At 46.9% G+C, this 25,910-nt stretch overlaps 1 protein-coding gene across 12 annotated transcripts in view; it reads left to right on the plus strand.

Annotated features, from left to right (window-relative positions):
• Positions 1 to 25,910, plus strand: part of Vwa3b (von Willebrand factor A domain containing 3B) — a 169,130-nt gene that overhangs the window by 134,634 nt on the left and 8,586 nt on the right. For 9 of the 12 annotated variants that reach the window (XR_010054626.1, XR_594349.4, XR_005489105.2 and 6 more), the window contains 6 exons: positions 4,926 to 4,976; positions 6,285 to 6,486; positions 16,336 to 16,447; positions 21,360 to 21,484; positions 23,308 to 23,445; positions 25,365 to 25,465. Coding sequence is in view for 3 of the 12 variants with exons in the window: in XM_063267597.1 (XP_063123667.1) it covers positions 4,926 to 4,976; positions 6,285 to 6,486; positions 16,336 to 16,447; positions 21,360 to 21,484; positions 23,308 to 23,445; positions 25,365 to 25,465 (729 nt within the window). In the remaining 9 variants the exon portion in view is untranslated. The remainder of the gene's footprint in view (positions 1 to 4,925; positions 4,977 to 6,284; positions 6,487 to 16,335; positions 16,448 to 21,359; positions 21,485 to 23,307; positions 23,446 to 25,364; positions 25,466 to 25,910) is intronic. The other 3 variants (XR_010054627.1, XR_001839791.3, XM_063267598.1) reach the window with 1 other exon arrangement.

Consider the following 25,910-nt stretch of genomic DNA (forward strand, 5'->3'; position numbering starts at 1 on the left):
GACTCTCAGTTACTGCCTGGCCCACAGCTTGTTGACTTTCTGGTCCACGAGCTTTCAGCTGGGCCAGCCTTATACTCCCTTTCATCTCTTTCTATCAGAGGCCTGTGTGTGCATTTGACTATTTGAAATCCATTCAAGCTAGATACAATTCCAGCTTAGCTATTAAAATGCTGAAATTGGACTTGTGCATTCAAATGCAATCCCATTCAAATTCTAATGTAGTTTGCCCTAATAATTCAGACATTTGAATCCTGCAATTACCTGGTCTATAAACATTCGGTACAGAGCCTCAGTCTAGCACTCAGAGGTCAGGCTGTGCTTACACGGTTCATCCCTACCCTCAATGCCTATGTGTAGGCAAGCATGTGGCATTTGTGACAGCAGGTAGCTTAATTAGAGAAGCCACACCACAGGGCTGATGGGAGGATTGTACAAATCACACACAAGATGCATTCCTTGTGGATCTGTCCCCCATCCTGAATCTGTTGATCCTAGAATAACCAAGGAAGTGTGCAGCACATGCCTGGGTTCTTTCTGATCTTTGCTAACCTTTACCTGAAGGTTTCAGAAAGAGAGGAGAGCCCTGTCCCCAGGCAGAACAACACTCCCTTGAGAGAAACCATAAAACACAGAGTTAGTGACTTGTTCCTGCACATAACTCTCTAGAAATCTTTTGCTAACCTGAGAGGAGTGTTGTTGCTGCAAGTTGAACAAAAATGTCTAAGAATTCCAAACCTCAGATGCTCCAAAATTTTTGAGTTCTCATAACTAGGCCACATACGGTAAATGCCGTTCCTGATCTCGTGGGAAAGACCACAGTTAAAAGGTCCGGGCATGCACTAATGACTATCCAGAAATTTACTCCTGGACTGTGTGTGTAGGTAGATTAAAAAAAAAAGATAAATTTTGTGTTTGGACTTGTGTCCCATCCTTAAGATCTCATTATATTACATGTAGATATATTTCAAAATCTAAAATCCCAAGCGTTTATGGGCCCAAAACTTTTGGATAAGAGATATTCAACTTGTACTTTCAGCAATAATAATTTTTTCACATCAATGACATCCACTCTAGTTTGATATTTAATACTTAAGTTTATTCATTTAATCGATATTGAGTTTTTTTACCTAGGTGTTTAAGTTATTTAATATTTGTTTAACAGTATTAATAGTAGCAATATTATTATATAGAACCAAAAATATTATATAGAACTTCCTGGGCCTTGCATGCAATAGTACCGAACCATTTTGTTTGTATAAATGTCAGGTCCATTTTTATTATTTTTGTATTTCACCGGTGTGCAACTTTCTCATCGGTATAAATGGACCGCACTGCGCAGTCAGGATCACATCTCTGTGGTGCTTTTCCCCAAAGTAAGCCAACGTCACCTTGAAAATAAACAGTGTCATACACCCATAAGCCCACCCAGGCTAGGGATGACTAAGCAAACGGAAGCTCACAGAGACATAAACGGAGCTATTTTGGACACAGTGTCCATGGGCGGGAGCCCTCTGTATTTCAAGAGTCTAGGCTTTGTGTGTCAGAACACAAGCTTGGATGTCTCTACGGCTGTTTGAATTCAGAGCCAGCATTTTTCTTGCAGCTTGTTTTGATGACCAAAGTCAAGATCACAGTCCTCAAACCCATAGGAGGTCTCAGTTCCAGTCTGGCTCTGGGGCTGTGCTTGAGATGACTCTGTTTAAGGTCATCTCTGACGCTGGTCGCACTTACGATGCGCCAACAGTTACCCACTGCTCTGTAGAGAGTCATTTCTTGCTATAGCCAGCCTATGGCTGCAAAACCAGCAGCCAGAATTAAGGGTCTGGACCAGAAAAAAGCTTTCAAATCCAATACCTTCCCAGCACCCCACCCCATGGCTTTGCCATGAGCACTCCACCAACTCGCTAACACATTAAAATATTAACAGTACCCTCGGACGAGAGGGGACACCGATGTTATGAATATGTGTGTGCCCCCTGGGAAATATTTTCTAAAGGAATGTGTTAAAATTTGATCCATGCTATCTAACTAAACCCACATGGGCTCTCTGTGTATCTGGGCTCGCCCATCTTCTGATCCTCCCTGAGGAGAGGAACGCTGAGGTATTTGTGGCACTTTGCGTATATGCTTTCCGTTTTGTCCTCTCAATGCCACAGACAGGTGGTGTTAGCCTTGTTTTATCCCCGAGAAAACAGAGCTTCAAAGGATTCTGTCAAACAGGATCACATAGCAGCTGTGGGTGGGAACTGCGGGGGTGGAGGTGGGGGTGGGGACAGGGAGGGGAGGAGGCAGGACACTGAGCCAGCCAGACATGTGTAGCTAAGTCCCTTTTCTGCCCATGCCCCCAGCTTCCACATGACGCTGAGTCCACTTGCAAGTATAGATAGAAGAGAGTATTGAACATACTTTAAGAAAACCAGAGACAACCAAATAGTCTTAGAAGCCCTAATCACTGTTGCCTGAACCAAGCAACTAAAGAACCCAGTTTCCTAACAGAACCCAAAGAATCAAACCTTGAAGTAAGACCAAAGCGCTGGCCAGCCTAGTTCCCTCTTCCCCACTCTTCTTATGTTTGAGATGCATTTATTTTCTTTTATGTGTACGAGTGTTTTGCCCGAATATATATGTCCATGCCTGGTGCCCTTGGAGGTTCGGAGGAGGCATCCGATTGTACAGACATAAAGTTACAGATAATCGCCAGCCACCAGGTGGATGCTGGGAACCAAACCTAGTCCTCTGCAGAAGCAGTAAGTGCTCTTAACGGCCGAGCCATCTCTCCAGCCCCCACTCTTGCTAACTTTCTGCCATCACTTACAGAAGCTTTGCAGGCGTCAGACACAATATATACGTTATGCACAGACCAGCTCAGAGTCCTCAGAACTACACCAGGGAAGAGAGACTCTCGTCATCCTGAGTCTCACAGGAATAAAGGAAGCTGAGGTCCACCATAGCTCCTCCCCCATACAAGCCACCTTTCTCCTGCCTCCCCAACCCGTCCAGACTGGTGACAGACACACAGGGCAGAATAGCACCTCCACCCAAAGTGTATTCTCTGGGCGCTGTGCTAATAGCAGCCGACCTCAGTGGTCACAAGAGCCCATCCTGTGGAAGGTGATGTCCCAGTGTTCTTTCCCCTGCTGTTCACAAAGCCCAAGGTGACAACATAGTGTCACAGACTGGGTAGGGTCCATTGAAAGAAGCATGTTGTGGAAATATTAAAAATCATTGAGCCATATGGCATTAGCGGGGTATATCTATATCAGTCAGCAAAGCGTCTCACCCACTAAGCTCCCAATCTCTATCCCACATTGCCTCTGGCCACTGTCTGAGCCCAACAGCAACCTCTCCATCCATCTAGTTCCCAAAGCGGGTCACTGCCACGCCAGTTCCAAGCAGAGACCACCTAACTCACAGCTCTCTTGCTGCGGACTCTGCTCACATTCCCAGCATCTGCCCCCTAATGGTTACAGTGTCAACTCCCAGCAACCCATTAAAATCAAAACTCCAGAAGCTTGTAGTTTAGCAATCAGATATATCTCAGTAAATTTACACTCCACAAAACATCCACACAATAAACTCGCAATCAATCAATAATGATATAAACCACCCACCTGGATAAGATAAATTGACCTATAAAATCCCACCCCTTAAGAAATATTCACAACTACCCATGGCCATTTTAGGCCACGTGGATCTGGATCATCCTTCTCTGCCTTCATTTTGGTTCTTTCTCCTCTCTCCCCTTACCAAAGCCCTGTCCCCGCCCCACTTTCTCACTGTCCAATCATAGGCCCTGCCCCATCCTGGGTCAGCCCCAACCTGCGTAAAGTCAACGATCCACAGAAGCATCTTTGACTGGTGCCAAGGAAAGGAGCCACCACTATGGCAACTTCCTTTTCTCTTGGCCCACTGGCCTCTCTCTGAAGGCATGATCAGTGCCGGGCTTCAGTCCCCAACGCTGACAGCTAGCCAGGTGGATATTTGAGTTGTTTCTCCTGGCTGCCCATCTTTGTGCTGCCATCCAGACAACAGGGAGGTCAGACTGGATGACTTAAAACGGGAATCCCGAATAAATGGCTCACAGCCCCCACGGACTCCCTTTGCTCTCAGAATCCAGGCAGAAGAGGGTCTGCAGAAGGCAAGTGAGGAGGGATAATTCTGCATGGCCCAAAACTTACTTTTTGAAGATAACCTTGTATTACTTCTCTTGCGAGTGCATGTGTGTGTGCATACACGTATGCGTGAGTGCATGTGCGGTAACACGGCGTCTGTGTGGGAGATGATTTGAGGGAGTCCTATTTTCCACTGGGAAATCAAATTCAGCAGCAAGCGCTTTTTTTTTTTTTTTTTGGTTCTTTTTTTTTCGGAGCTGTGGACCGAACCCAGGGCCTTGTGCTTCCTAGGCAAGCGCTCTACCACTGAGCTAAATCCCCAACCCCGCAGCAAGCGCTTTTACCTGCTGTGCCAGTGAGAAACTTGCTAATGCAGCGATGGCAAGGACCAGCTGGCTTACAACCACACTTTCTTGACAGCAAAGGTTCTTAGTGACTGGCACAACTCCTAGCCAGCCACAGGCTTCCTCAGAGTTCCTTAGGAGGGAGATGTGCCTACGTGACCTCTACTTCAGCTGCTCTTAACCTATGGGTCATGACCCTTTCAGGGGGTCACACATCAGTCTATCAAAACAGTAACAAAATTACAGTTACAACAAAAGAAATTTATGGCATGAGGAACTTTATCAAATGTCGCACATTAGGAAAGTTGAGATTAACGGTTTAAGTGGGTGTCCGTGGTATGGCCCAGTAAGTTGGCAACTGGCTTGGTCTTCTGGTGCAACCCCCTCAGAACCTGCAGTCAAGTTTTTTTTTTTACTTGAAATAAAGTTATTGCTCTTAAATGATTAATGTTGCATTTTTTTTCAATAGGCGCTTAAATAAAATTGTCTGGCAAGCGCTGTCTGAAGAGGAGAAAGAGAAGTAAGTTATTCCGTCTCTAGCTCAGTTCTGAAATGCTGGTGAAATTTACATAACTGAACCCGACCACCGCAAAGCGTTTGGTCTGGTGGTATTCAGAGTGTGTAACATCCCCAGACACTCATCCCCCAAGAAAGACACAATTGTTCCCGGTTGCCCTCCTCTCCAGCTCCCCTCTAACTCCAGTCTGCATTCTGTTTCCATCACTGCCTGCCCTTGATACATCATGTGACAGGAAGCACATACAGGTAGCACTTGTGAGTCTGTCTTCTAGTCCTTCCTGGGAAAACAGAAGCCTTTCAAAGTTCATGCAAATCGTGGCATAAATCCACACATACACATGGGTGCACATGCTGCGCGTTAGTTCTGTTCCACACACCACTGACGATCTCCCACTGACGGGCCTTTCAGTCGTTTCTGCTTTCTTCGACTGTTATGCATAAGGCCACTGTGCTCATCTGCATGGACGTTCCGAAACGTCAAGCATGTATGGTGGGGAGGAGTGGGCTTACCACATAGTAATTCTGTGCTTAAGGACTTGCCACATAGTATATGTTTTTGAGAAGGCTCCAGGCCGGCCGCCTCCAGCCACACCAGTACTGTATGAGCATTCCGATCTCTGTCTTCAGAAACGTTGCTTGCTGCCCTTTAAAAAGAATAAATCAAATGCAGAAGGCATGATGGTGCTTTCCCATAATCTGCTGGGGAGAGCCATAATTCGAGCTCATCCTGGGCTACAAATAAAGACACTGTCTCAAAGCAACAAAAACACCCTACTCCATGATATGTTGCCTAACTCCAGATGTACGTGCTGATAAATGCGTCCCTGGGCAGCTTGCCCCCCCCCCATATGAAAGTAATCTAAGATGGGTACATCACTAGCTGATGTAATTGTGGGACCTCAGTCCTATAGCAACACGGCGTTGATTAAAATGGCTCTGTCCAGTGCCCAGGCTTGTTTCCCACCATTCTGAGGACAGTTTCTAATTATAACTATTCTGGAAGAGTGAGAGCTCTGGGAACTAGGGAGGTGGACCTGAAGACACAGCTGGCGGTCTTCTGTCACCTAACATCTGTGACAACAGATGATTCTCGAGGAGTTTGTGGAGAAACTGGTAGCTTTTCTTCCTCCTCCTCCTGCTTCTCCTCTTCCTCTTCCTCCTCCCCCCTTCCTCTTCCTCCTCCTCCTTCTCCTCCTCTTCCTCCTCCTCATCTTCCTTCTTCTTCCTTCCTTCCTCCTCCCCCTCGCCCCTTCCTCCTCCTTTTGCTTATTTTGTCGTGGTTTTGCCCAAGCCTTTCTTCCTTTCTCAGGTTGGATGCTGTCAAGCCCATGCAGTACTTGGAAAACAAGGCGGTTTTAAACAGAGCCCTGGAGCGGCTGAATTGGCCCATTTCACTGAAAGAGCTGTCGATGCTGGAAAACGAAATCTTGGTTGGGAAAATGTACATCCAGCAAGCCATGGAGCTCCAGGAGGTTGCCAGGAAGAACTACCAGAGCAAGACACTGCAGGAGGTGGGTCCCAGAGCTGCCTGCACCCTGACCCACTCTTACATCCTCTCTGTCCTACCCACCCACCACATACCGGTTTCTAAGAGAGTTAACTTTAACATCCTGTCTTTAGAAGATGGAATCTTTAAAAAACAAAACAAACGCCTGGACTCTGATCCAAGTCTCAGATCTCACTACTTATCTTTAGTCAGTCTCGGCTAGTTTTTCCCATTCCTTTCAACTTCCTTTTATTATTTAATTAAAGTAAGAGTATTAAGACCTGGTGGGTTGTTAGGTAAAGAGGACATTCAGGTTTTCAGTTACTGAAGGCCCACCAAACTCATGGTCTCACTGCCTCGTCAGTACCATTTGGAGCGTTTCCTGTTGATCTTTTTTCCTCCTTAAATAAATCTCCACCCTACCCCCCCAGTCAGAAAGCCTGTAACCATCTTATATTTGGCCTTGAACTTAGCATCATCTGTGGCTTTGCTGAGTCTTCAGACGACATCATCAGTGGACAGATAACATGACGGATTTAACTCTTTACACAACTGTTTCCTTTTGGATCATTCCTGTTGTCGTTTTGTTTTTGTTTTTGTTTACAGTTTTAGCCAGTTCCTTGTGCTTTTGTAAGTCCCATGGTGTATCCGCTTGAGGTATTTTGTTAGGTTCTGAGCCCTGGCTGTCAGACTGCCCCAGCTAATGTGTTGCTGTACCCAAGCCTCTCCAAGCCCTGGAGTTTCCTTGACTTGAGAGCTGAACAATCAAAGTACTAATCAGCCAACCACATCTAGCCCTCCCGACAGACAGTAGATAGTACCAAGTGCCAACAGTAAATAAACTCAGCCGCACTGACCTTTATGCGCCTTCCATTATTAAAAGTCTTGTCAATAGCCAGGCATGGCAGCTCACGCCTTTAATCTCAGCACCCAGGAGGCAGAGGCAAGCAGATCCCTGTGGGTTCAAAGGCAGTCTGCTCGACTTCAGAAGACCTAGGCAAGAATGGGCTAGCCTAGTGAAACTATGGTGATTTGAGTAAGAATGGACTCCGTAGGCTTCTGTCATCAGGGGGTGGAACTGTTTGAAAAGATTAGAAGGATTAGGTGTGGCTTTGTTGGAGGAAGTATGTCAAGGGCGCGGGGGAGTGGGGGACTTTGAGGTGTCAAAAGTCTACACCAGACCCAATCTCAATATCTCTCTCTGTCTCTCTGTCTCTCCCTTTCTGCCTGTGGATAAGGATGTAGTTCTCACCATGTGTCTGTCCCCCATGATAATCATGGACTAAGCCTCTAAAACTGTAAGCAAGCCCCCAACTAACTGCTTGCTTTTATGAGTTGCCTCAGACACGGTGTCTCTTCACAACAATAGAACAATAACGAAGCTAGAAGTCCCGTCTAAAATGTGTATGTATATATGTATGTATATATGTATGTATGTACGTATGTATATTCAGTGAGTTTTTTAAACATCAAACAGAATGGTATCCCAAAACCATTCAACTTAGCAAGAGGCTGCACATCTGGTGACATCATCCAGGAGAGTGTCAATGGAATTGTGGGAGCAAATGCCTGTATGCAGTGAGCAAAGGGGTGAGGAGATGCCCAGGGAGCCAGTACAGGGAGGAGAGGCATTGACTTCCAGATCTTCATCAGAAGACAAGGAGAGAATGATGGCCCCAACCTGAGGTGCAGACAAGCAGAGGGGAAGATATTTAGTCTGTATAATATGTCGTGGACACACCACAGCACTCATAACTCAGCCTTCCTTCCCCTTAATTGGGTTCTGAAGCCCACACTCTCTGTTGGAGGGCATCCTCCGTGCTCAGCACAATTTCCCTTAAAGAAATGAATGAGGAGGGGCATCTGACATCTTACCTCCATAACGTCTGACCTCCACTTTTTGGCATGACCTTCTGAAATGGAAAAATCCCATACATCGTTTCCTTAAAGCAATATTTCTAATATTGTTTTAATTCCATTTTTATCATGCCAACTAATCTGACCTCATAGCCCACCAGTAAGGCCAAGATCCAGGGTAAAAATCTCTGGTGGGAGCAAAGCTCATGATAGCAAAGGCCAGGTTATAGGCCCTTTAAGATCCTGCAGTGGAAGAAACATCCATCATCCATGCAAGTCACTCCAACCTCTTCATACATATGCATAGGCTCATTCTAAACGTCCTTAGCAGAGGGCAGTGACTTGGAACAATGGTAAGAAGTTAGAGAAGAAGAAGCTTTCAACCCCTAAGGCCTTCCCCCCACCCCACAGAGTTTGCTGACGCATAGCCATAGCCAAGGTCCTTCCCATGGGATCCGTGAGAAACGCCCACGAGTGTTCCGAAGGCTGTGGCCACTCTGCTTGGTCCACAATGGAGTCTAAGACCCGAGGCTTTCCCACAGTCTGTGCTGCAGCCAGGTGCCAGTATCCGCAGCTATCCCTTCGGCTCTCGAGCCTGGGATGGCGTCACAGTTTTCCCGAAGCCGGGCTTGCTTTTCACCCCTAGGCTTCCTGATAGTCCCTGGCTGGCTGCAGACCAGATGTAAGATGATAACCATTATGCTTCCCAGTCTGGCAAGCACCCTGCAGGTTATGTGTGGGAGCGCCCAATGGTTTCCCCTGCGATCTATAATCCACCAGTTTTAGGACCTCCCCAGAGGCAGATGCTTGGCTCGCTGACCACGAAAGGAAAGAATAAACCTTGAGTCTGAAACTCCCCGAATCCTCATTTTATCAGTACCACCTTGTTTTCAGGATCACACATTTTTAACTCCATAGCCCCAAAGCTGAGCTGTGAGGAGCTCAGAAAATTATCGCTGACTTTCTGTAGGCCCCGTGGGAGCCCAGTCTAAGAAAGCTCAAGTGTACTGTCCTGAGCATCTCCCTAAGACACGCAGGTTGTTCTCATAGCAAATCCTCCAGAATCCACAACTAAAAAGATCCAAGACCCTCTTTATCCCCACGGCCCTGACCACCTTGGACGATTTGGAGGCATGAAATCTCTTTAAAGTTGTGGGAACCTGTCATCGGCAGCCCTGACAAAGCCTTGGGGATATGCCCACACAGCTGGTTTCATGTGTGTGCTTCTCAAAGGCATGACAAATGAGGAATCTGGTCTGTGGATTTTATGTGCATGATGGATTCAGTGTGCTGCTCTACAAAATGCTTTCCAGACAGGGGAGAGGTGTGAGTGAGGTTGGGTAAGGTTCAACTGGGAGAGAGCATGTGACTCTGAGGACCTTCTGCTAGGTTGTGACTTGGGCTCTATGCATGAAAGGAATGCTGGGTAGGGAGACCTGGAAGAGAAACTTCTCTGAACTATATGTGTGTGTGTGTATGTATATATATATATATGTATATATATATATATATATATATACACAATATATGTCAGATAAACATATATATCTTTGTTTCCAGATAGTAGCGGAACCAGTTGTTATTCATGCATTAAAACCCATTTTGTCTGTGGTTTTTAAATTTCCTCTTCTAGAGGGAAAGAAAGATCACTTAACCCTGCTAGTGAACCTTTCTCATGCCACAGTGAAATCATCTGTTCTGCCGGTCTCTGAATCTGGTGGGAAGTGCTTGACCTCTAGCACTAAGAACATCCTCTGAGAGTGTAAGACCTCCTCCCATGAAGCTGGGGAAGTCACAGATCATGGCTATGCCTTGATGACATTGTCATCTGAGAAAGAGCGACAGGTGAAAACCAGCCACCTTATCCCCAGACACCAGTACAATGTGAGCTAAACGTGTACTGGCGTGAAGGCCTCAATGAGCCAAAATCTCAGACGGACTGGCAGGTGGAAGGGAGGGAGGGTGAGAGAGGAAACTCAGCCAACACTGCAATGGCAATGCACCACACAGCAGCTAGAGTTCTCAGCACAGGACACTGGGGAAATCAAAGGAAGACGCCATATCCACGCACATGCATGTGCGCGCACACGCACGCACGCACGCGCGCACGCATGCAAACACCCCACAAATAACATTGGCCAAAAGAAATTCTCTGACTGGTTGGTACCTTGTTCTGAGAATGAGCTCTCACCTCTCATGATCCCCAAGGCGGCAGAAGCCACACCCACGTTGCCACTTCCTTCTGCTGCTAAAGCCTTCCCTCCTCACTGGAGGGTTCTCACTGAATGGATCCCAGCACTCCTCCCGCCTCACAGATGCTCTCTAGGCGTAGATGCTGCCCAACTATCAAAAGTAGGTTTGGGGGTGGTGGTGCCTGCTTGTCTGGAGCTGGAGAACTGAGTATGGAGAACTTATCGACAGAGTCCAGAGAGGAAACTGCCATTCAGTCAGTCTGCATTAATTAAGGGCTATAGCCACATGAAGGTAGGCCAAGTCAGTCAGCAGGAACCACTGGGACACAAAGAGAGCAGCAGCAGCAAGGGACCGTGAAAGCCAGAAACCAAGAGCAGGGGAGGGACAAGAAACCACTGCTCTGACTTTTCTCCTTTCCCCTCTGTTCTCAGTCAGTGCCTCCCATGGCCGGCTGTTCCAGGACCTGTGAGGAAAACAGGGTCTAGTCCTTGGTGTGGAAAAGCATCTGTCTACACAGAGCAGGCCCCTCAGAGAAGAAGAGCAAAGAATGTGTTTGGGGATGAGTGGGTAGAGACAAGTGCCCAGAGATGCAGATGTCTTGAGAACTTTTCCTAAAGACCCAGAGTGTATTTGTACACCATAGTGTCGTGTGAGAAACGTGTATAAGCAGATGTTAGGCCACATACCCGGCAGTGACATCAAAGGAGCATCAGTAACATCCATGTGACAGATCCCCAAGCTTCAGTGACTTTCAGCATTGAATAATTAAGACATTTTGGGGTTCTTTTCATGATAGCCTTTGAAGTTGCTAAGAGCACTGGGCTGGGAGCACTGGGCCGGGAGTACTGGGCTGGGAGCAGAGCACTGGGCCGGGAGCACTGGGCCGGGAGCACTGGGCCGGGAGCACTGGGCCGGGAGCACTGGGCCGGGAGCACTGGGCCGGGAGTACTGGGCCGGGAGCACTGGGCTGGGAGCAGAGCACTGGGCTGGGAGCAGAGCACTGGGCTGGGAGCACTGGGCTGGGAGCAGAGCACTGGGCTGGGAGCACTGGGCCGGGAGCACTGGGCTGGGAGCACTGGGCTGGGAGCACTGGGCCGGGAGCACTGGGCTGGGAGCACTGGGCTGGGAGCACTGGGCTGGGAGCAGAGCACTGGGCTAGGAGCACTGGGCTGGGAGCACTGGGCTGGGAGCACTAGGCCAGGAGCACTGGCCTGGGAGCACTGGGCTGGGAGGGCTTGCCTTCAGTAATTAAGTCTCCTCCAGAGCTCAGAGCACCCCTGGCATCCAGGGAGGAGTGAGGGCCATCTGTTTTAGCTTCCACCCCTGTAACATTCCCTAAGCATCCTAATAGCTCTTCACAAAGTGAAGACCTTGGATGTCCTTAGGGTTGGAGGAAGACCCTGGAAAATCTGCAAGAGAGGAGATGAGGGAGGCTGGCTCTGTCCCATTCGCCAAGCCTCCGAACGGAGTTGAATTATTAGTCACAAAGATAGTTTGCAAATCTTCTGTTCTCATAATTGGGAACCCTAGAGAGAAGGGCAGAAAGCACACTGGCCCTCCATGCATTATCTTAATCACAGCAGTCACAGACTTCCTTGACCAAATGACTCAGCAGGCACCGATAAGCAAACTGGGCTGCCGCTGGAGTGATTTTGGGATCCTGGAGGTAGAGTTTAGCGATTCCAAAGAACAAGAACATTTAGTGAGAGTTCTCAGTGCAACTGGTATGGAAGCATGCTATCACTGAAGGGGAACGTTAAAAGCACCAAGTGTTCTGTAACTTTACTGTTTCTAGCAGCCTAATCCCAAGAACGTGAACAGGAAAGATGTTGTGGTTTGCCCTGAAGTTACTGTATTTTGATGCTAATTCCACTGCCCCAAGGACAGCTGCCTAGTCAGGGACTCAGAACTCAGGTGACTTCACCAGACCCACCTCTCCATTGAATTTGTAAAGTACTGGTGAGGGGCAGGTACAGGATAGAAGGAGGCCTGTCATTGGAGGAGAAGGAAGGATGGGTGGGAGAGAAGTTTGAAGGAAGAGGAGGAGACTAGGGGGGAGAGAGGGAGGAGTCGGGAGCGAGATGGGGGATTAGATTCAGAGAATAGGGTTAGAGAAGACAGTTGGCGACAGTTGAACCAGTAGAACCTGAGGGGGGGGGGGAGCATTGAACAGTTGATATAGTTGGCAGAGTTAGTAATGAAAAAAGTGGGAAAGGGACTGTTTAAGTACACGATGGGGAACTGAGAGAGGAGGAGACAGGAGATGGAGAGAGGGGAGAAGCCATGGCAGGTGATGTTAAGATTCTGTTCTGTGTATTTATAGGTTGTTATTAATGTTCTCAAGGGATAGATGGTACTGGGCTTTGTATGTTTAAGTGGGCAATTATATCTTACCAATTGGATCTAAGATTACTGTGTTGTGTGTTCTTTTATGTGAGGGTTTGAATGTAGGAAAGTGTGGGGCTGGGATGTGTTTCCACCAAGATATCTAGCAGATATCTTGAGGCACTGAGGTGCAGGACCTAGAGGGTAAAAGACAATCCTTACTCTTTTATTTTTATAATTTTACAACAACAGAAAGGGTTGGCATCTTTGGGGACCTTGGCATACATCACCTGGTGATTGGATCTGAGAAAAAAATATCAATGCATTCTCTGGATTTTGTAATCAAGGCTGTAGCATGTGCCCAGTGGTCACTGGTTTGCCCCCCTTCTTTGGGGCCCATGCTTAGAGCTATGTCGACCAGTGTTTCCTGGTCTCTCTGTTTCTTCTGATGCTCTCATCCTAGGGATTTCTTTGTAGAAGTCTAGTGTTGGTTTGTATTCTGAACATGCACCTCCTTGAGATCAGGCAAGAGTGAGATAGGCGTGGTGTTCTTTGGTGTAGACCATACGGTACCTCTAAAGCTGTCGGCCAGGGTCGGAGACAACAGCTCTCATGTTTCTAGAACGAAGTCACGAATATTCCGGCTGAGGGAACAGCTTGTCCAACAGCCCCGATGATCTGTCCTTCCATAAAGCATCGTCAGCATAGGCGCCTTGGCGACTCAGCTTTGTAAGTCTGGTCAGACTTGCTGGGGTACAATGGTACCCTAAGAAATCCCCATGGGTGCCCTTTCCATAAAATCACATGCTGTGGAGTAGACTAGAAGAAATTCTTGACAATGGACAAGAGCGGTTGGAAACTTAAGTAGTAAGTGGGAGTCACTAGTATTTCCGTGTTAGTCAGGCCCAGGACGATTGGGAGAGAGTGGTCCTTTGAGCATGGTAGGTGGGACTCATGTGGTTTTCCCGGCAAGGCTGGGAGATGCTGCTCATTCACAGGACACTTGGCGTCCTATTGTATGTCTCTTGTGCACGCTCATCCTCCTGAGGCCATTTTCAGATTGCAGGGAGCCATTCTGAGCTTCCCACAAGGGCTTGGGATTCTTGTTGTTTTTTTGTTGTTTTCTGAGTGGAACCCCAGAAATAAGGAAGCAGCGTCCACCACCGATGCTACCAGTTCATACAGTGCATCCAGGGATGTCGGGCCACTCTCCTTGATAGACTGATTGGCTCAGAGAATGTACAGCTTCCAAAGAAGCTTGCTTGAATGTCTTTGCATGGCTATTAAGGTTCCATTTAGCATAGTGAGATTACCCCTATTGATCAGCTAGATGGTAAAGGTACTATTTAAGAAATATCAAATTATTATCATGGAACCAAATCAATACCTTTCATTTAACTCTGTGAAAATGACTCCTCGTCCCCTTCTCCTACTTGCATTTTGCAATATTTTATCTCCTGGGTCAAAGCCTGTCTTTCTGGATGCATCAGATTTCTTCTTTACCTCCTGACTCTGCATGGTGGTCACCTCTGTACCAGGGCTTTGTCTTTCTGCTTGCAGGTCTACCTCCCAGAAGCTGTTTTTAGAACACTGTGTTGGTGGGGTGCACTTCCAAAGTGTCACTTAATTTTTTTTTAAATCCACAAAGTAGCGTCTGCATTGTTATAATTATATTGCCCAATACCAAGGTAAGCCGTAGGTTAGGAGCACGTGGACCCCTCTGAGAGTCTTATAGCTAGAAGATTAAAAGATTAAAAGTTGCTAATAGGATCAAGGGAACCTAACCTTTGTGTCTTGCTATGTAAGGTTGTACTACAATTTTGTCTGTATTTAAGTCATTAGTTTCACTGCATTAGATTCACATGCATGGTTTTACATGTGTGTGTATGCATTTCATGTGTGTATTTTCAAGATTCCTGTGTCCTTACCCTTCACCCCCCTAAGACTTCCTAACTGGTCTGACCACACACATCTGTCTGTCCCCCGGAGATTTCTCCTCCTGTTCTCTTGGATCTACAGTCTAGACTTTCCACATTGTTCTTTCTTGCTTCGTGCCTTCATTTGGCTGAAATACATTTCCTAAAGCAAGATGAACTGGAGGGAAACACTTCTGCTCAGGGAGATGATTTTATGTTCAATCTGCTGTTTGACTTGATCAATAGTTTGCTGGGATTTAGAATTCCGAATTGGAATTTTCTTCAAGAACTTTGAAAACATGTGCCATTGCCCTCTTGTTAGGCTGATATCCCAGCCAGGAGGAGTGAGGACTAAGGATAACCCAGTCAGGTGCCCACGTGTTTCTTTTCTGTGCAGCTAAGTTTCCAAGGGGTTGTCTTTGTTATAGAGAGTGGGCCAGGCCACTGTGTTTCTACAAACCCTGTGTTTTCACTCCTCTCTCAGAGATGCTAACTGTGGATTGGCTTCTCTGTTGAAGGTACAGTCTCCCCACAGCTCTAGGTTGACAGCAGTTTGGGCCACAGCTCTTAAGTGGTCTGCTGTCTGGCTATGAAGCCATCCAGAACCCTAAGAATTCTAGTTGTAGGAATAATCTTTTTTAAAAAGGCACCCTTTTCTTCAATCAGTTATCCAATTTTCTTTCACTCATATATATATATATATAAATATATATGCATATATATATATATGGCTTAGAGTATATGTATATATATACACATATATATATGGCTTAAATAGACATAGATACATAGATACATGGATGATAGATGGATGGATAGATAGATAGATAGATAGATAGATAGATAGATAGATAGATAGAGTGCCAAGTGAACCCTTATGCAAAGGGTCATTGCCAGAGGGAACAAGGACGCCACAAAAAGACTAAGTCAACTAATCTGAACCTTTGGAACCTCCCATAGATGGACTCGTCAATCAAAGAACATACATGGGCTAGACGTAGGCCCCCTGCACATATCTAGCAGATGTGTAGGTCGGTCCTTGTGTGTGTGTCTCCCAACCACTGGAGTGGGGACTGTCTCTGACTCTGTTGCCTATTTGTGGATCCTGTTCCCTTAGCAGGGCTACCTGGGCTGGCCTCAGTGGGAGAGGATGTGCCTTGTCCTGCGGTGACCTGATGTTCCAGTGTGGGTTGGTGCTCAGGGAGTGCCCCGCCGCTTATCAGGGAAGAAAGGGAGGGTTGGGGGTGGAGGGGGCTGTGTGAGGTGGGGGGCCTGGAGTAGAGGGCAGGGACTGAGATTGAGATGTCACCTGAATGAATGAATGAATGAATGAATGAATGAGAAAAAGAATAAAGTTATAAGGAAGAGGAGGAGGAGGGGGAGAGGAAGGAGGGGAGGAGGCAGAGGAGGTAGAGGAGGAAGAGGAGGAAATGAAGATGAAAAGGGAGCGAAAGAAGATCTTTAATTAACTCAGGGCAGAGGTGTCCCGAGGGAGCAGAGGCGACCACGGGCTGCCTACATTTCATGGTTTTACTGTCTGTGTTGCCTATGGCTCATCAGTTCTTACTGTCGCTCTTTTTCAGCAGCATAAATTGCAAGGGTATCCAACAAAGAAAATCAAATCAAGAAAGCTAGACCCTCTCAAAGGCCAGAAGGTCATTGCCAGATGTGAGGAGAACGGCTTCTATTTCCCAGGTATGCCCTTCAGACGCGTTCACTAATGAACGTGGCACCGGGGAGCAGTCAGCCCTGAGCCCTCCCCAGAACACGGACATTTCATGTGTGGTACTAAGAAAGTCTTCTTCTCAAAACAACGCTTCTTTTCCTTCCCGTATGTGAGGCGAAAGAGTACTAGAAAATGACATTTCTTCTCACCTCTCATTTGCATAGTGAACAATTTCTACGGCAACCTACTGTGTTACACATGTGTATAATATTCTGAACATGCCCGTCTACATTTATTTGTTTTATTTGTGGAGTAGGGGCAGGCGTGTGTGTGTGTGTGTGTGTGTGTGTGTGTGTGTGTGTGTGTGCGCGCGCACGCGCGCGCGCGCGCTAGCACGCGCTTGTGAGAACAACTTGGAAAACTTTATCTTCCGCTTCTACCACATGGGTTACAGAGCTCAAACTCAGGTCGTCTGGCTTGACCGCCAGCGCCTTAACTTCCCCAGTCATCTCGTCAGTCCCAGACGGGCCTGTGTGATACAGTGAACAAATTCATGAACATTCTTGTCTTCAGGGAAGTTGCTTCTTACCAAGAGACATAGGGTAGCCACAAAGTAAATGGTAAAAATGCATAGTCTGTTAAATACAGTACTGTAAGGGAGGGAAAAAAAAATAAATGGATCCAGAGAGAGAATCGAGTGTGTCATAGAGGAGGCTGCAATTCTAAATCGGGTGGCTCAGGAAAAGCCCCTCGGAAACAAGACATGAGGAGGCCATGAGGAAGGAGGAGATTCCATTAGATTTATCTAGAAGAAAGGCCCCAAGCTGGACTGTGAGGAACACATCTCAGGAAAGGCAGACAGACTAACTGAGTTGACTTGAAAGACGTACCCCAGACATCCTGCAAGATGCGGTTCCTGCAGGAATCAGCCAGGAGCATTTAGAATGGAACCACGAAAGGGGCATATATGGGCAGTGAAAGTAATATCCGGCAAGAGCTAGCAGTGAGGAATGATATTTCGTCTGGAGATAGGAAAGCAACTCTGGCCAGGACTGGGACACAAGAGATCACGGATAAACACTAAGGCTGTCTTAGTCAGGGTTTCTATTGCTGCAACGAAACATACGACCAAAAGCACGTTGTGGAAGAAAGGGTTTATTTGGCTTACACTGTTTCATCACTGTTCGTCCCTGAAGGAAGTCAGGACAAGAGCTCAAACAGGGCAGGAACCTGGAGGCAGAAGCTGATGGAGAGACCGTGGAGGGGTGCTGCTTACTGGCTTGCTCCCTGTGACTTGCTCAGCCTGCTTTCTTCTAGAACCCAGGAACATTAGCCCAGAAGTGGCACCACCCACAATGGGACGGACCCTCCCACATCAACCACTAATTAAGAAAATGCCCTACAAGCTTGCCTTCAGCCTGATCTTATGGAGGCATTTTCTCAATCGAGGCTCCTCTCCATGACTCCAGCTTGTGTCGAGTTGTATTAGCGATAAAACTTTTCAGGGAGGTTAAGTATAGGAGTTTGAACTTTGCTCTCAGGGCATTGCGAGTTTAAAGCCCGGAGATAGACTGGAGAGATGGCTCAATGGTATGGATAAAAGACCTGGATATGAAGTGTTGGTGCCTGTGAGGTGCCCAACAGAAAGTGTTAGAGAAGCCACTGGAGTCTGGAGTTTGGAAAGGAACTCTGTATGGAGACACAGCTTCTGGAACGTGAACTCAAGGATGGCCATTGAAACATGAGAAGGGTCAGTAGGCAAAGGATAACCTTGGAGAAACCCTAGAGAGGCCCATAAGGAACCAAAACCTAAAGTTCAGAAGCCTCGCCCCTAACCAAATTTAATTAGATAATCTCTCTAGGTCGTGAGAAACAGCTTCAGCAAAACATTTGGCTTATAGTCAGCATGTGGATAGAACTGTCAACTAAGCTCTCGGCTTTGAAGTCTGGGAAGCGAGCTTGGAGCTGCTTGGATGAGAGGAGATCCACGAGAAAGGAACCAAGCATCTGAACTAGTGGAAGCATGCGAGAATGCTGTGCTGAGGGGATGGGCAGGCATGAGGCTTCCCTCCTTGGGGCTGAGAGGGGAATCACAGGAAGCTATTTCTGGGGAGACATCTCGATTTTCTGAATTTCCACCACGGAGGCGATCCTAAGTGAACCTGCCTCTTAAGTGGAACATACAAAGGACCGTGTCCCAGGCAGATGGCTTATGGACTGGGGTCTGTTCGCTGCCAGGACGACAGGGAAGGGAAGCATGTCAGATGCTCCAGCATCAATCTGTTTGCGCCCCGGCCGGGGGACAGAGAGACAGGGCTAACACCACAGCCACCTAAAGTACCTTCTCCCAGTGTTTAAAGTCAAGGAATCGCCTTTAAATTGGAGACTTCAACTTCCCCTGCAGAGTCAGTTTTTCTTAAAAAAAAAAAAAAAAACATAAATAAAAATTGTAGGAAAGTTATAAGGAAAATAGAGAATTCTTAAATTCTCCTTGCCCAGATTTACTAATTTTCAGCCTTTTGTCACATTTTATTGTCCTGAGTCTTTTACTTTTGCACATTTTCAATTTTCTTCCCTACACACAGACAGACATGCACACATATAGACAGACACACATGCACACATATAGATAGACACACAAACATACATAAGCACAAACACACACAGATATGTACACAGACAAACACATATAGATACAGACACAGACCTGCTCACAGACATACACACACAGACAGACAGATATACACACAGACAGACAGACAGACAGACACACACATGTCTTTTCTATACTTTAGAGGTTAGGTAGCTCTCATCACAACCCTGTTTTTCAAAAACACGGGTGCCATCCTAACACAAGCACAGTAATGACCTTCAGAGAATCCACGTTACTGCAGCGTTTCTGTGCCTCGTGCCTTTGCTGCTTTTCTGAGAATGGCCTTGCTCTTTGGACAGATTCTAAGCCAGAGTCATGTGTTACATTTGGTTCGCATGCACCCTTGTGCTTCCTATTTTGTTTAAAAGATAAGGTCTCACTCTATAGTTCCGGCTGGTCCAGAACTCGCTCTGTAGACCAGACTGACTTCAAATTCATAGAGATCCACCTGCCTCTGTCTCCCAAGCGCCAGGATGTAAGGTGTGTGTCACCACACAAAGCTCCTTATTGTAGAACTCTTATTTAACCTTTTTTTTTTTAAGTGTAAACATTCACGGCACCGACATTAATGGTAGGACAGTTACAGGACGACCTTACTCAATTTAGCTTAGCTTAGAGTTGTTTACGTTCCTGCCCAGAAGACAACCCGGGTGACGTCACCCAGGTGCCATCTTGCTCAGCGGTGAGTGATGTCCATCTGTCCACTTTAGTGATAGTAACTTGGACCGCATGGTCGGTATGAGTTTGTAATTTACCCTCAAATAGGTTTTAACAATCTACTGGGGGGGGGGGTTTCTTTCCCATAACTGCTGTTCAAAACCTCCCAGTCCTTCCTCGTGAAAATGGCTGGTTTAAATGGCATCGGCAGAAGGCGGCACAGCAGTTAGGAACTGGTGTCCATCGCCTGAAGATAGGTCTACACTGGGGCACACTCAGCCTGGCTGCTGCTACTGCAATCCTAGGATCATGGCAAGGTGGTCCCTTGTGGCCCTATCTATTGGAGGACTCCATGTGGGCTCTCTAGAGAGGAAGTGACTATTTCCTACAGGGTGGAAGTGGGCAACCGGTGGATAGCCTGCTCTATTCAGACTCTGACAGGCAAGGAGGAAGATTCATTTCAAACATGATAAGATTATCACCGTGGAAACCGGGCCATTCTTCCTGCCATCCATGACAAGAAGCAACTTACACCAGGAAACTCATATCAGTCTCTACCCTGCATCATACGTACAAGTTACAATGGGGGAAAAAGGGCAGAGGAAGTGGGGTACCCCTTTAAATATGTTTCTGGCCGGCTAACCCCAAGCTGTCCCGCATCTGAATTCCCTCTTTCCTGTATTAGCTGTTTGACAGCAATCACTCAGCAACCTGGACCTCAGTTACTCTGTCCTTACAAACCCCTGCTAAGATTGTGGCACCAACAGCACGGAATCACATGCTACACTTTGTTAATTACATATGCTTACCTTAAATGTACGGCCCCTGTGCCCGGTCCTCAGCACAGCACTACACATACCTGAAAAAGATGATCAAACCGGCCAGACATGGTGGCTCACGCCTTTAATCCCAATACTTAGGGGGAAGAGGCACACATATCCCTGTAAATGCAAGGCTAGCCTGGTCTAGTTAGAGAGTTCTGGGCCAGCTAGAGCTACAAACTGCGACCCCATTTCTAAATAGATAAAAATATAAGATTAGAAAGATATATGCAATGTTCTATTTGAGTATAACCAAAAGACAAATTACTTGCTGGTCTGGTTTTTCCTCCCTTCCTCCCTCCCTTCCTTCCTCCCTTCCTTCCTTCCTTCCTTCCTTCCTTTTTTCTTTTTCTTTTTTAGAAAAGCCATGGCATGTGTCCAGTTACCTTTTCTTTCTCTAACATTAAGTGAAAAGTTGATTTAGCTGGGCACTTACATTTCCTTTTTACTTTAGAAATTTAACCACCCACTCTCAGTCTCTGCAGGGCATAGGATTAGAATAAACAGATAAGGAGATTTGGTGATGGGAGGTGCCCAATAGGGAACGTTTCCAGAACAACCAGCAGGACAGATGCTGCCGGTGCTGAATGAGCGAGCACTCCTCCTGCACCCCTGAAACCAGAACATTCTATTTCTCGCCTTTGCACTCAGCCCCAGAAGGTAACAAACTGTATCTGACTTTTCTCTTCCTCCTGCACGGATTAAAAGGGTGTGCTCATTTAAACAGATGTATGCTGTGGCCCAGCACTGAGAACAGTGGGAGCAAACCCGCCCCTGTCCTCACGTTTGTGTTTTCTCTGACTCTTCCAGGGGTTGTGAAGAAATGTGTGAGTTCCTCCCACGCCTTGGTAGACTTCAGGTATGGTGATACCAAGGTCGTACCCATCTCCTTCATCACGCCTATTGGGGGCGCCATGCCCTGTCCACAACTTCAGGTACCTGTTCTCTGATCCCTTCTGGGACTCTATAGCAGCAGTTCTCAACCCGGGATTCACAACCCCTTGGGGTTGGGGGTGGGGATGGGTGGGGCACATGACCCTTTCATAGCTGATGCGGAAGACCATCAGAAAACACAGATGTTTGAATCAGGATTCATAGCAGAAGCAAAATTACAGTTTTGAAGCAGCAACAAAATAACTTTATGGTTGGGGTCACCACAACATGAGGAACTATATATTAAAGGGCTGCAGTGTTAGGAAATCTGAGAACCACTGATCTATACCATCCACAGACTTTAGATTACAGAGGATGCCAAGGTCACTTTGTGGCCCTCTTGGGCTCCAGCAGGGAAGCTTGTGTTTGGGCAGGAAAAGTAGCAGCTAGTTACTGGTCCCCATTACCTAGTAATTTCTCTGCTGGTGACTGATGGGTCAACTCCCTCTTATGTAGCTGGTCACTGCATAGAGTGGCCTATATAATATCTGGAGACACTTGTCTCAAGGGGGAAGGAAACTATGTGACTCCCAGACTCCTGAAGCTCTCAGCACAGAAGACGGCATCCATTATGTTAGAACCAGTGATTTCTGTGACCTTGTAGCTTGTAGCCGCCGACCTGTGATGTCATAATACAGTGGCCCCCCGTGTGCCTTCCACAAATGAGACAGACAAATGTGTTCTCATCTGATTACAAATGCATAAGCATTACACCATGTCTGGATCTTCTCCCTGCCACCATCTTGACACCAAGATGGGACAGCAAAACAGAAGGAAAGCCTTTCAAAGGCTTGTGTTGCTGTTTCCTGCACGGTGCAAGCTAGGGAGGGATCAGATGGGTTAGCCTTGGCCTTTTCCTACTTCCTGGCTCAAACCCACAACACACCTCCAGCACCCTTCTCCTGATTACTGACAGGTACCTGACAGCCTCTTCTGCAAAAACTATCTAAACCTGTGTATGACTTAGTTGGGGTTTTACTGCTGTGAGCAGACACCATGACCAAGGCAACTCTTATAAAAGATATTTAATTGGGGGTGATTTACAGGTTCAGAGGTTCAGTCCATTATAATCAAGGTGGGAGCATGGCAGCATCCAGACAGGCAGAATGCAGAAGAAGCTGAGAGTTCTACATCTTCATCTGAAGGCTGCTAGCAGAAGACTGACTTTCAGGCAGTTAGGATGAGTCTTAAAGCTCACACCCACAGTGACACACCTACTCCAACAAGGCCACACCTACTCCAACAGGGCCACACCCACTCCAACAGGGCCACACCCACTCCAACAGGGCCACACCTACTCCAACAGGGCCATACCCACTCCAACAGGGCCACGCCTTCTAATAGTGCCACTCCCTGGACCAAGCATATACAAACTATCACAGTGACCTTCACCATGGATTTCATGTCTATGCTTGGGACTGACGATTCACCAAATCCACTCTTCCTTTATCTGGGGGACAGCCCTTCCAACACTGAGGACACGGTCCCCATCTCCCTATATCAAGCACCCTAGATATTCTTTCACCCTGGCTTCATTTCTGCCAATCTCTCTGAGTTCCAGAATCTTCTCCGTCTTGCTGACTATCCCTGGACCCCTGCCAGCTGCCAAATGCCTTGGGTTTTCCAAAGTGCTCAAAAAATTGTAGGTGCGACAAATCAACTTAGAGAATTCTGGAACCCTTTCTTATCTGATTAAAAGAAAAAAGGAAAAGAAGAGAAAAGCTCTATATGACTTTCTCACCGGTACCTGCCAGTCATCTGGAGTGGTCTTGAAAAAAGCTTAAATTATGTATGAACTCTGTGAACAAATGACTTTCTCCTACAGGTTGGGGATTACGTGTTTGCGAAAATCATGACAAGCAAAGGATTTGACTTCTACGTCCCCGCCATTGTTATAGCTCTTCCAAATCACAATGTGGCTTCAGAGAAATTCTACACAGTTTTGAAGTGTAACAACCGAAGAGTAAGTGGCCACCCCAAAAAGGGCTTTCCTGCTGGGCAGAAGACGGAGGAACACGCTGTCCACACCCCTACTCTAGAGTGCCTTGTGGTTTGGATTCTGCTCATGCTGAGAGCACATGGTCTTCTTGTTTCTATGTGGGAGAGTCACTTGGGTAGAGCTGGACAGGCTCACTGTGGGCGCTCTCTCTCTCTCTCTCTCTCTCTCTCTCTATCTATCTCTATCTCTATCTCTATCTCTCTCTGTGTATACATTTCTTCTCTCCCCCTCCCACATTCTCCCATACTCTGTATGCGTTATACACATGTGTCTGTATGCATGTCCAGATGTGTGTAGAAGCCAGAGGCTGCCACCAAGTTTCAGCCTCCACCACCTTCCACTTTATTTACTGAGGCAGGGTCTCCTGCTGGAATCTGGAGTTCACTCAACCCATCTAGCCAGCCAGGGATACTGGCTCCGCCTGAAAAGTGCCCATGCAGCCTTTCCATAGGTTCTAGGGACCCAAACAACACGCAAGCTTGCACAGCAATCCCGTATCCACGGAGTCAGCTCTCCAGCCTCAGTACCGCTCTTTTGGGTATCTTCTTGTGCGCCTCTGCCAGTCCTGTAGATAGAGGCACCTCCTGGTGCCTTCTCAGTCCTGTCCTCCTCTGCTACCTCATGGTCCATCTGTTGGATGTGCATCCCCATGTGCAGTTCTGCTTGAGACTATCTACTGGGAACAAGCAAGCCAGGAACATGTAAAATGGCGTCCCAAGACCAGCCTCGGGGAACGGAGAGATGTGCACAGGATGGCCTGAGGTCCTTAAAGAAAGGTCTCAGATTCCAGAGAGTGACTTTGTTGTTCACCCCAGGGCAAAAAGGCCCTGGGGACCAGAATGCTATGATCAGGAGAAAGGACATTGGAAAATATGCTCATAGAGATTCTGGAAACCTCAAAGCAGGAAAGCAGGACGTTTAGCTACAGGGTTATGGTCACAGCTACCCAGAAAAGAGATGGCTGAGGTTGTAACAAGAGGCAAAAAGATGTGTGTGCGTGTGAGTGTGTGTGTGTGTGTACAGTGTGTGTCTGTGTAGTGTGTGTCTGTGTGTGGTGTGTGTGTGTAATGTGTGTGTAGTGTGTGTATGTGTATGTGGTGTGTGTTATGTGTGTAGTGTGTGTTTATGTGCATGTGTAGTGTGTGTAGTGTGTGTATATGTGCATGTGTAGTGTGTGTGTAGTATATGTGTGTATGTGTGCTGTGTGCATGTAGTGTGTGTGGTGTGTGTATGTATGTATAGTATGTGTGTAGTGTGTGTGGTGTGTGTTGTATGTGTGCATAGTATGTGTGTTTGTGTGTTGTGTGTCTTGTGTATGTGGTGTGTATAGTGTGTGTGTAATGTGTGTGTAGTGTGTGTATGTGTATGTGGTGTGTGTTATGTGTGTAGTGTGTGTTTATGTGCATATGTAGTGTGTATGTAGTGTGTGTGTATGTGCATGTGTAGTGTGTGTGTAGTATATGTGTGTATGTGTGCATGTAGTGTGTGTGGTGTGTGTGGTATGTGTGCATAGTATGTGTGTTTGTGTGGTGTGTTTCTTGTGTATGTGGTATGTGTGTATGTGTGTGTGGTGTGTGTGTATGTGTATATCTGTGTGTGTGTGTGTGTGTATAGTGTGCGTGTGTACATTTGCAACTAACCAGGATAGACTTAGCAATTGACCTGGAATTTAGAGGAATGACAGAAAGGAAAAAACTGACTTTAATTCAGGAAAAAAAAAAAAAAGACAATGCAAAGCTCTGAGCTTAACCTGCTCCTGAATGGCCTCCTCCACAGGGTAATGACCAGTAGCTATGATAATGCGGCTTGAGCTGCAATAATGTTGTTCACAGATCAAGGGCTTCCTGGGTTCAATGACATGACCTCTTTTGGTGCAATTGCAGGAATTTTGCCCTCGGAGTGCTCTCATTAAGATCAGCCAAAACAAGTATGCTCTGTCTTGCTCCATGATAAGATCATCTCTGGTCGAGAACAATCCAACAGGGTGAGTACACCCAGCTCGTACCTCGCAGGGATCAACTTGGATCTCATTTGTACACGAGCAATGTTCTACTGCTGAGATTTGCACTGTCTGAGACTAGGGGACAGGAGGGGAGACACAAGGCTCAGCTCTTTGATTATCAATGTCCTACCACTGAGCTACTGGTTCTCACTGTAATCTCGGAGGCAACCTCGTTTTCACTGGTCCTTCATAAAAATATCTAACCCTGCCTCAAAAAGGAAGACACTGTTCCCTAACTGTCCCCTGACCATCCCTTCCATACAGGGGGGTGGAAGTGAGGTACTGAAGTGGCATCCCAGATAAGTATGTTGGCAGGTGACTCAGGGTCCCCAGGGTCTACATTGGGATGAACCAAGCTCCACCCGAAGCAGGGGAGTTACTCGGAGATACGCAGGCAGATTGGTCCAGTGTCCATAGGAGAGACTTA

This window comes from Rattus norvegicus, chromosome 9, assembly GCF_036323735.1.
Source record: "Rattus norvegicus strain BN/NHsdMcwi chromosome 9, GRCr8, whole genome shotgun sequence".
Lineage (NCBI taxonomy): Eukaryota > Metazoa > Chordata > Mammalia > Rodentia > Muridae > Rattus > Rattus norvegicus.